Source organism: Lampetra fluviatilis, chromosome 35, assembly GCF_964198595.1.
Source record: "Lampetra fluviatilis chromosome 35, kcLamFluv1.1, whole genome shotgun sequence".
Classification (NCBI taxonomy): domain Eukaryota; kingdom Metazoa; phylum Chordata; class Hyperoartia; order Petromyzontiformes; family Petromyzontidae; genus Lampetra; species Lampetra fluviatilis.
In genome coordinates this window covers 10,951,905-10,963,904 of record NC_136309.1, presented here as the reverse complement: position 1 = coordinate 10,963,904, position 12,000 = coordinate 10,951,905, and the positions used below count along the sequence as shown (strand labels likewise).

The window sequence follows — 12,000 nt, the reverse complement described above, 5'->3', positions numbered from 1 at the left end:
GCTATGATGATGTTTGGTAGTGCTATGATGATGTTTGGTAGTGCTATGATGATGTTTGGCAGTGCTATGATAATGTTTGGTAGTGCTATGATGATGTTTGGCAGTGCTATGATGATGTTTGGCAGTGCTATGATGATGTTTGGTAGTGCTATGATGATGTTTGGTAGTGCTATGATGATGTTTGGTAGTGCTATGATGATGTTTGGCAGTGCTATGATGATGTTTGGTAGTGCTATGATGATGTTTGGCAGTGCTATGATGATGTTTGGCAGTGCTATGATGATGTTTGGCAGTGCTATGATGATGTTTGGTAGTGCTATGATGATGTTTGGCAGTGCTATGATGATGTTTGGTAGTGCTATGATGATGTTTGGTAGTGCTATGATGTTTGGTAGTGCTATGATGATGTTTGGCAGTGCTATGATGATGTTTGGTAGTGCTATGATGATGTTTGGTAGTGCTATGATGATGTTTGGTAGTGCTATGATGATGTTTGGCAGTGCTATGATGATGTTTGGTAGTGCTATGATGATGTTTGGCAGTGCTATGATGATGTTTGGTAGTGCTGTGATGATGTTTGGTAGTGCTATGATGATGTTTGGTAGTGCTATGATGATGTTTGGTAGTGCTATGATGATGTTTGGCAGTGCTATGATGATGTTTGGTAGTGCTATGATGATGTTTGGTAGTGCTATGATGATGTTTGGCAGTGCTATGATGATGTTTGGCAGTGCTATGATGATGTTTGGCAGTGCTATGATGATGTTTGGTAGTGCTATGATGATGTTTGGTAGTGCTATGATGATGTTTGGTAGTGCTATGATGATGTTTGGTAGTGCTATGATGATGTTTGGCAGTGCTATGATGATGTTTGGTAGTGCTATGATGATGTTTGGCAGTGCTATGATGATGTTTGGTAGTGCTATGATGATGTTTGGTAGTGCTATGATGATGTTTGGTAGTGCTATGATGATGTTTGGTAGTGCTATGATGATGTTTGGTAGTGCTATGATGATGTTTGGCAGTGCTATGATAATGTTTGGTAGTGCTATGATGATGTTTGGCAGTGCTATGATGATGTTTGGTAGTGCTATGATGATGTTTGGTAGTGCTATGATGATGTTTGGTAGTGCTATGATGATGTTTGGTAGTGCTATGATGATGTTTGGTAGTGCTATGATGATGTTTGGTAGTGCTATGATGATGTTTGGCAGTGCTATGATGATGTTTGGTAGTGCTATGATGATGTTTGGCAGTGCTATGATGATGTTTGGCAGTGCTATGATGATGTTTGGCAGTGCTATGATGATGTTTGGTAGTGCTATGATGATGTTTGGCAGTGCTATGATGATGTTTGGTAGTGCTATGATGATGTTTGGTAGTGCTATGATGTTTGGTAGTGCTATGATGATGTTTGGCAGTGCTATGATGATGTTTGGTAGTGCTATGATGATGTTTGGTAGTGCTATGATGATGTTTGGTAGTGCTATGATGATGTTTGGCAGTGCTATGATGATGTTTGGTAGTGCTATGATGATGTTTGGTAGTGCTGTGATGATGTTTGGTAGTGCTGTGATGATGTTTGGTAGTGCTATGATGATGTTTGGTAGTGCTATGATGATGTTTGGTAGTGCTATGATGATGTTTGGTAGTGCTATGATGATGTTTGGTAGTGCTATGATGATGTTTGGTAGTGCTATGATGATGTTTGGCAGTGCTATGATGATGTTTGGCAGTGCTATGATGATGTTTGGCAGTGCTATGATGATGTTTGGTAGTGCTATGATGATGTTTGGTAGTGCTATGATGATGTTTGGCAGTGCTATGATGATGTTTGGTAGTGCTATGATGATGTTTGGCAGTGCTATGATGATGTTTGGCAGTGCTATGATGATGTTTGGCAGTGCTATGATGATGTTTGGTAGTGCTATGATGATGTTTGGTAGTGCTATGATGATGTTTGGTAGTGCTATGATGACGTTTGGCAGTGCTATGATGATGTTTGGCAGTGCTATGATGATGTTTGGTAGTGCTATGATGATGTTTGGTAGTGCTATGATGATGTTTGGTAGTGCTATGATGATGTTTGGTAGTGCTATGATGACGTTTGGCAGTGCTATGATGATGTTTGGCAGTGCTATGATGATGTTTGGTAGTGCTATGATGATGTTTGGTAGTGCTATGATGATGTTTGGTAGTGCTATGATGATGTTTGGCAGTGCTATGATGTTTGGTAGTGCTATGATGATGGTTGGTAGTGCTATGATGATGTTTGGCAGTGCTATGATGATGTTTGGTAGTGCTATGATGATGGTTGGTAGTGCTATGATGATGTTTGGTAGTGCTATGATGATGTTTGGAAGTGCTATGATGATGTTTGGCAGTGACACGATGTTTGGCAGTGCTGTGATGATGTTTGGCAGTGCTATGATGATGTTTGGCAGTGCTATGATGATGTTTGGAAGTGCTATGATGATGTTTGGTAGTGCTATGATGATGTTTGGCAGTGCTATGATGATGTTTGGCAGTGCTATGATGATGTTTGGCAGTGCTATGATGATGTTTGGTAGTGCTATGATGATGTTTGGCAGTGACACGATGTTTGGCAGTGCTGTGATGATGTTTGGCAGTGCTATGATGATGTTTGGAAGTGCTATGATGATGTTTGGTAGTGCTATTATGATGTTTGGCAGTGCTGTGATGATGTTTGGTAGTGCTATGATGATGTTTGGCAGTGCTATGATGATGTTTGGCAGTGCTATGATGATGTTTGGTAGTGCTATGATGATGTTTGGCAGTGCTATGATGATGTTTGGCAGTGCTGTGATGATGTTTGGTAGTGCTATGATGATGTTTGGCAGTGCTATGATGATGTTTGGCAGTGCTATGATGATGTTTGGTAGTGCTATGATGATGTTTGGCAGTGACACGATGTTTGGCAGTGCTGTGATGATGTTTGGCAGTGCTATGATGATGTTTGGAAGTGCTATGATGATGTTTGGTAGTGCTATTATGATGTTTGGCAGTGCTGTGATGATGTTTGGTAGTGCTATGATGATGTTTGGTAGTGCTATGATGATGTTTGGCAGTGCTATGATGATGTTTGGCAGTGCTATGATGATGTTTGGTAGTGCTATGATGATGTTTGGCAGTGCTATGATGATGTTTGGCAGTGCTGTGATGATGTTTGGTAGTGCTATGATGATGTTTGGCAGTGCTATGATGATGTTTGGTAGTGCTATGATGATGTTTGGCAGTGCTGTGATGATGTTTGGCAGTGCTGTGATGATGTTTGGCAGTGCTATGATGATGTTTGGTAGTGCTATGATGATGTTTGGTAGTGCTATGATGATGTTTGGCAGTGCTATTATGATGTTTGGCAGTGCTGTGATAATGTTTGGCAGTGCTATGATGATGTTTGGAAGTGCTATGATGATGTTTGGCAGTGCTATGATGATGTTTGGTAGTGCTATGATGATGTTTGGTAGTGATATGATGTTTGGTAGTGCTATGATGATGTTTGGTAGTGCTATGATGATGTTTGGCAGTGCTATGATAATGTTTGGTAGTGCTATGATGACGTTTGGCAGTGACACGATGTTTGGCAGTGCTGTGATGATGTTTGGTAGTGCTATGATGATGTTTGGCAGTGCTATGATAATGTTTGGTAGTGCTATGATGATGTTTGGTAGTGCTATGATGATGTTTGGCAGTGCTATGATGATGTTTGGTAGTGCTATGATGTTTGGTAGTGCTATGATGATGTTTGGTAGTGCTGTGATGATGTTTGGTAGTGCTATGATGATGTTTGGTAGTGCTATTATGATGTTTGGTAGTGCTATGATGATGTTTGGTAGTGCTATGATGATGTTTGGTAGTGCTATTATGATGTTTGGCAGTGCTGTGATGATGTTTGGTAGTGCTATGATGATGTTTGGTAGTGCTATGATGATGTTTGGCAGTGCTATGATGTTGTTTGGTAGTGCTATTATGATGTTTGGTAGTGCTGTGATGATGATTGGTAGTGCTATGATGATGTTTGGTAGTGCTATGATGTTGTTTGGTAGTGCTATTATGATGTTTGGTAGTGCTGTGATGATGATTGGTAGTGCTATGATGATGTTTGGTAGTGCTATGATGATGTTTGGTAGTGCTATGATGATGTTTGATAGTGCTATGATGATGTTTGGTAGTGCTATGATGATGTTTGGCAGTGCTGTGATGTTGTTTGGTAGTGCTATTATGATGTTTGGTAGTGCTGTGATGATGATTGGTAGTGCTATGATGATGTTTGGTAGTGCTATGATGATGTTTGGCAGTGCTATGATGTTGATTGGTCGTGCTATGATGATGTTTGGTAGTGCTATGATGATGTTTGGCAGTGCTGTGATGTTGTTTGGTAGTGCTATTATGATGTTTGGTAGTGCTGTGATGATGATTGGTAGTGCTATGATGATGTTTGGTAGTGCTATGATGATGTTTGGCAGTGCTATGATGTTGATTGGTAGTGCTATGATGATGTTTGGTAGTGCTATGATGATGTTTGGCAGTGCTATGATGTTGTTTGGTAGTGCTATTATGATGTTTGGCAGTGCTGTGATGATGTTTGGTAGTGCTATGATGATGTTTGGTAGTGCTATGATGATGTTTGGCAGTGCTATGATGTTGCTTGGTAGTGCTATTATGATGTTTGGTAGTGCTGTGATGATGATTGTTAGTGCTATGATGATGTTTGGTAGTGCTATGATGATGTTTGGCAGTGCTATGATGTTGTTTGGTAGTGCTATTATGATGTTTGGTAGTGCTGTGATGATGATTGGTAGTGCTACGATGATGTTTGGTAGTGCTATGATGATGTTTGGTAGTGCTATGATGATGTTTGGTAGTGCTATGATGATGTTTGGCAGTGCTATGATGATGTTTGGCAGTGCTATTATGATGTTTGGTAGTGCTGTGATGATGATTGGTAGTGCTATGATGATGTTTGGTAGTGCTATGATGATGTTTGGTAGTGCTATTATGATGTTTGGTAGTGCTATGATGATGTTTGGTAGTGCTGTGATGATGTTTGGTAGTGCTGTGATGATGTTTGGCAGTGCTATGATGATGTTTGGCAGTGCTATGATGATTGGTAGTGCTGTGATGATGTTTGGTAGTGCTGTGATGATGTTTGGCAGTGCTATGATGATGTTTAGTAGTGCTATGATGATGTTTGGTAGTGCTATGATGATGTTTGGCAGTGCTATGATGATGTTTGGTAGTGCTATGATGATTGGCAGTGCTATGATGATGATTGCTGAGACACCTCGGGCCCAATGAACTGTAGGTGGGTCAGTCCCACTTGAATCTCGTGATATGCTGCTGAATGTGTGTTACGTGTCGCCTCGTGGTGGTTGTGGTAGTGGTTGTTGTGGTTGTTTCACACGAGGGTGGTTATTGTGGTGGTGGTTGTTGTTGTGGTGGTTGTTGTGGTGGTTGTTTCACGTGAGGGTGGTAGTTGTTGTGGTTGTTTCACACGAGGGTGGTTGTTGTGGTGGTTGTTGTTGTGGTGGTTGTTGTTGTGGTGGTTGTTGTGGTGGTTGTTTCACGTGAGGGTGGTAGTTGTTGTGGTTGTTTCACATGAGGGTGGTTGTTGTTGTGGTTGTTTCACATGAGGGTGGTTGTTGTTGTGGTTGTTTCACATGATGGTGGTTGTTGTTGTTTCACATGAAGGTGGTTGTTGTGGTGGTTGTTGTTGTGGTGGTTGTTGTGGTGGTTGTTGTGGTGGTTGTTGTTGTGGTGGTTGTTGTGGTGGTTGTTTCACATGAGGGTGGTTGTTGTGGTTGTTTCACATGAGGGTGGTTGTTGTTGTGGTTGTTTCACATGATGGTGGTTGTTGTGGTGGTTGTTGTTGTGGTGGTTGTTGTGGTGGTTGTTGTGGTGGTTGTTTCACATGCGGGTGGTTGTTGTGGTTGTTGTGGTGGTGGTTTCACACGAGGGTGGTTGTGGTGGTGGTTGTTTCACATTATTAGGGTGGTTGTGGTGGTGGTTTCACATGAGGGTGATTGTTGTGGTGGTTGTTGTGGTGGTTGTTTCACATGACGGTGGTTGTTGTCGTGGTTGTTGCACACGAGGGTGATTGTTGTGGTGGTTGTTGTGGTGGTTGTTTGACACGAGGGTGGTTGTTGTGGTGGTTGTTACAAATTATTAGGGTGGTTGATCTCTTGCTGCAAGCCATGGAGGACTGCCTCCGGGAGCAAACGCAGCTGGAGCAAGAGATAGATGCTTACAGGCAGATCCTGCAGCCACGGTGAGAACAAACCAGGGCTCATCATGTATGAAGAAGAGAATCGCACACACGCCATACTTCACCAAAATACGTCACGCTTGCCCCGATAACCGGGCGTAAAATGGTACTTTTACAGTTTCGTTCATTGAGTTTGCATGTCTATGGCACAAACATGCCACCAGCATTGCAAAACTCCTTCACATGTCACATTTCGTGTCAACTCTTCCATTGCTCTGAGAGGTAGTCCACCCCGGTGCTTCTCAACCTATTTCATTTCCCGGCACTCGCTTTCGAGCTCGCTCGATCTTCACGGCACAGCCAACCAAAACGTCCTGACTGTGGGCCCGGGTGGGTGGCCAGGGATGAGGGCTGACGGCTGTGTGCCGTGCGGTGCCGTGGCCAATGGAGAGGGGAGGGCGGGAGGTGGGGGCTGGACTGGCCACTGAACGGCATGGAGGGATTCGTCTGACCGAGCTTACCAACAGTTACATTCTTTGCTATAATTCTGAAAACAGCACGGCACACCAGGGACATGCCGCGGCACACCAGTTTGCGAAGCTCTGGTCTGGCCGAGGGGACACCCATTGGTAATCGGCACCTCCTATTAGCACAGTTGGCTGTGAAAGAGGTTCAACATACACACAAGGTGCACACAGTATTCGTCCTGCAATTGGGTATAATCTGCGAGTACAACAGTTTTGTTTTTCACTTGTGTTTGCAAGCTACCAACATAACACTGGCCATTTTATGGGGGAGATTATTGCTCATTTAAGTGTGGAACTGTATGAGAATGTGTACAAAAGGAAAGTTGTCGATGTAAATTTGTGAATACTGATATGTGTCCGATTACCATGCTTGGCTACGTACCATGCGAAATAATTTCGATTTAAAGCTTTGGTGACTGCAGGGATTCATATTCTTGGTTCTTTCGGTAAAATGACGTAGAAGGGAAATAATAAAATAATAAAAAGAAAACAATAAAATTCTCACGACGTTTCGATTTTAACACAAGCAATCATCAGGTGTGATAACCACAGCAAGAAGAAGTTCAACATGCATAGGTACATGTGTAGTGCAAGTACTGAATTAAAACGAAGTTCACAATGGCTGTGCTCTTATGCAACCATAACCACTGAATGTCACTGTACCGCTTCCTGTTTAGAGAAGACTAATTGCTTTGATAGAGCTATTAATGGTGTGCTCGTGTATTCTTTAATTGTAGGGAAAATGTGGCTGAGGAATGTGAACCTACACGCATCTCTGCGGGGGGAGACGCTGAAGAAGCAGGTAAAATGCAGTTTTTTCTACATCCACTTCAAATTTAATCATTTGACCTTTTCAATCCGGCAGGCAGGATTTCTTAAAATGCGGTCAATTAGTTCTCTTGAGTGTTCCATTTTCGACGAGGGGGTTGTAAGTGATGGCGAAACTACGTCTATAAAAAGAGAATATATTTGATTCACGCTGTGCAAAACAGTAATACCTCGGTGAACGAATCTGGGAACGTAAAGATGTCAGCCATGGAGGGCCCCTTAGCCCCCCTATTTTATCAAAAACAATGTATCATGCAAAGCGATTCAACAGAGTTAAATGTTTACCACAGCGCCCATGCGTGCACTCTGTAAACACGACCGGGTGGAGTTTGTTTACCGTACATTATCAGCAGTCAATCAATGAAGGAAGAGCTTCTCCCTTTCCAGCCTGCCATTGCTTGAGCTCCTTGTATTGGTAAAATTTAGTATCGTGTTTTTGTTGTTGTTGCAGTAATAGTTGTGATCTTATTACCCCCAATGAAGTCATCCAAACAACCACTGAGTGCAGGTGGCTCTTACTGGGAAAATCGTGCAATGCAAATACATTTATCTGTAAACGGAAAATGCCGAGTGTAAGGAGGGTAGAGGCGGGAGAGGTGAAGAGTGAAGTGGCGCTTCCGTTTGGGTTGGCGCAGTCCACCCTGCAGACCATTTTGAACCCAGCAGACAAAGTGAAGGCCACTGTGCAGCGATGTTTTGCTATTGTAGCGCCCCCCTTCACTGAAGTCCTGGAACGCTTCCCTATGCCTCCTATGCAATATGCACCTCTGGTAATGACGTTTCTGATAACGAAGTGACATCATGGAACGCATTTACTTTGTTAGCCGAGGTATAGCTGTAGTTAGTTTCTAAAGCAATCTGCCTATGCGTAGAATAAGTGGTGTTCCAAATTTTTTTACCAGTGATAAAAAAAAATGTTGCTGTGAAGAAGGGACATTATCCAGAATGTTGCACATGACACGTTTTTGCTTTTAAGGCCGCAGAATTCTTAACGAATGTGTTGGGGTTTTTTGTTTGTTATTTTTGCTTTTGCCACCACTGCCAACAATTATCACCAGCAATTAATTTGAAATAGGAACGCGGTGGTAACGTCCATCAGAGGGCGCCAAAATACCTTGGTGGTTTTGTCCTCGACTACCTGTTAAGCCGTGGCTGTCACTCTCAACCTGAGTGGGTAGTCTTGGTAATATGCAGACACTTAGGTAGAAATAGCATAAAACACCCAGTTGCTGCTGCTGCCATACTAAACAAAACAACTTTTTCTATTTTATTAACCATCAAACTAAACTATTTTTATTTTACCAGGTAAGGCCCACTGAACTATGCGGCTCTTTTTCATAAGTGACCTGGCCACAAATTATAGCCCTACGAAGTGGCTTATCACGTGGACATTGATAGTAGCCAAATACTCTGAATGCATGTTTTTTTAAATGGGGAGGGAAAAACCGGAGGACACGAAGAAGAATCTACGCAGCCATTGGGAGAGAGACCACGCGGACTCCAAATATACAGGCGTCAGGGTCAAGATCAAACCCACGACCTCCTGTATTGCAGGCGAGGTAGTTCACATCTCACTACTATGGCGCTCTAGGGAACAATTCGATACCAGTGGAAGCAGGGTGCTATTTACCTGTTGTGCTGACCTGAGAGCTCCACATTTAGCCATCAATTTTCTCACGCGAAGATTTCGCAGTGAAACGAGAGAGAATTTTAACATATAAAGCGATATTCTTTGGGTCTTTCGGTAAAGTCAGATAGGTTCAAAGAAAATAACAAAAAAGCTACGACGTTTCGATCGCAACACAAGCGTTCGTCATCAGGAAAAGGGATGACGACCGCTTTTGTTGCGATCGAAACGTAGTTTTTTGGAATATCCGCGAAATTTGCTAGTCACGAGCATCTCCGTAATGTATCCCTCATTGCGAATAATGAAGTAATACAGGCAGTCCCTGGGTTACGGAAGACCCGACTTACGGAAATCCGACTCTAAGGAAGTGCTCCCATAAATCATGTAACAAAACATTTAAATCCTGTATGCGTAACTGTTTGCATTGGTTACATGAGCGCAAATAGTGCAGCGCCGTGAAGTTGCAGATGAATACAGTGGAGCGAGGCGTAAGTGCGGGGCTGCATATTCCCCAAGGTGGTGGTGTCTTGTATAGAACGGAGTCACGCTGTTACATTGTTACCGTGAGTCTACTCTGCCCGCCACATCGTCTCTTTTCCTTTTGTAGAACGACGCAATTGTTTGTTTTCTATACTTCATGGTGTTCATAAACAATTGGACACAGCACGGTATATGTTCCATTAGTTTAATTATGGGTGGTGTATAGGTTAGATATTCGATCAAATGAAAGAATCATAGGACGTGCAGAGCGTATGTACAGCGATACGGTACATGATGCAATAGAAAACGGACGACAGCGCGAGATGCAGTACTGAGAGAAAACGGTAGGGGGGGCACAACTCTTTCTGGCTATGGGATTATTTTATCTTTGATTTTGGGGTGAAATTGTTCAGTTTCTGACGTACGGAAAATTCGGGTTACGGATATTTCTCGGGAACCTAACCCTTCCGTAGTCCGGGGACTGCCTACTGTTGTAGTGAATCAATGCATTTTTACATTCCCTAATTCATTCACGACATTATAGTGAAACAATGTGAATAGGAGCAACATAGAGGGCTTAGTATATATAATTATATTATGGCAGTGGTTCTTGACCTTTACTGCGGCCTTGGGGGCCGTCCATAAATGACGTCACGCACCTGGGGGGGTGGTGGTCAGACATTTGTGACAATGTGTGACGGGGGGGATGAGAAATGTGACGTCACATCAAAATGCGCAACTTTAAATAAATCTAGAATTGTTATAACAACACTAATCGTTATAACAACATTCCTACAACATCAGAGTGCAGCGCCACATTAAATACGCACTACAATGACAATAGTTTATAGCGATTTGAAGCATGTTTTATTTTCAAAATGGAAATATGGTTTTGGGGGAGGGGGGGGGGGGCAGAGCTTTGTGATGTAATATTTGAGGGGGGGTCTGACTTTTTGTGACGCCGTGTGACGAGGGGGGAGGGGGTCAAAAATCGTCCAAAAGCGCGTGACGTCATTTATGGACGGCCCCTTGCACCCCTTTGGTTCTCAATCGTTAAAAAAATTATAACGTTAATAAATACATAGGTTTGATGAAACAAAGTAGTTGTACTTACGTGCCCATGCTTACTTTGTGTTTTGTTGATTTACCTTCTAAAAGAAATGTGCATGTCTTAGCCCCCAGAAAGGGCATCTCGCACCCCTAGGGGGCGTGTGCACTCCAGGTTAAGAACCGCTTTATTATGGCATTTAAAAAGTCAGAGTTTGTTTATGCTCATCTGTGGGGAAATTTGGCCTATTTGACGATCACCTGATCCTTTCATAGTAGTTTGCTATGAAATAAACTTGTTTTCTGATGTCACCCTGATGTCAACCCAGCCAAACCTCGTGCTCAAGAGATGGAGGATTTGGAGTTGCTCAACAAAGCTTTGGCAAAGGCCCTGAAGGTCCGAGAGTCTGGCAGAAATTTCCTCAAGGAGCTGGACAGCGCTGGCAGCGTCGGCACAAACGACCAAGCCCCACAAGTCGACGGCTTTTCCGTGCAGGACAAACGGGGCCCTGCACCACCCAGGAAACATCAAGCTGTGAAAGAGAAAAGCCAAACGAGAGGCCCTCCAACAACAGCCGCCGCTGGCACGTCGAGGGCGACCTCCGCCACAAAGGCTGCGCCCAGAGCCTCGTCTCTCTCCCGCAGGCCGGTGGACTCCTGCGGTGCCGAGCGGCCTCCGTCTACGCAAGCTGCCCGAGCCAGGACTTTCAGTGCTTCGCGAGCACCTGTGGTGGACAGGAGGGTTCCAAAGGCGGCTGCAGTCGACAAGCAGGGCAAGCGATCCAGCGCACCGGGCGGTCGGAAATCTGCAGCGGCAGCAGTGACAGCAGCAGCAGCGGCAGCAGCGGCATCACGTGTCTCAAACGCGAACGGCCTGCACGTTTCTACAGCTCACACCGCGGAGGTGAGCGGCGTGTCTTAATCTGGGCTTTGTCTTGATGCTGATCTCCCGGTGGAGCTGTGTGTGTGTGTCTATATATATTTGTTTGGCCTTACCATCAGCCCCACCAAAACTAAGCACCTTCCTGGGTATTTTCTACCATCGGACACTCCACCCCCACAACTCCCAATTGGTGATGGGGCAGTTGCAGAGAGAGTGGAGAGCTTCCAATATCTGGGCAGTGTGCTCATGAGCGGCTCCGGTTTGACAGCAGAGGTCTCCGAATTAGTCGAGCGGCATTATCTTTTCATCGGTTGCGTAACACTGTGTGGAAGCTTACCTGGTCTGTCGCTCCACACGAAGCTTCAGGTCTTCTCGGCCACAG

At 43.9% G+C, this 12,000-nt stretch overlaps 1 protein-coding gene across 1 annotated transcript in view; it reads left to right on the top strand.

Moving 5' to 3' along the window:
- Positions 1–12,000, top strand: part of TEDC2 (tubulin epsilon and delta complex 2) — a 34,258-nt gene that overhangs the window by 2,559 nt on the left and 19,699 nt on the right. Inside the window, exons 2-4 of the mRNA XM_078872941.1 lie at positions 6,191–6,289; positions 7,491–7,555; positions 11,065–11,639. Coding sequence (XP_078729067.1) covers positions 6,191–6,289; positions 7,491–7,555; positions 11,065–11,639 — 739 coding nt within the window. The remainder of the gene's footprint in view (positions 1–6,190; positions 6,290–7,490; positions 7,556–11,064; positions 11,640–12,000) is intronic.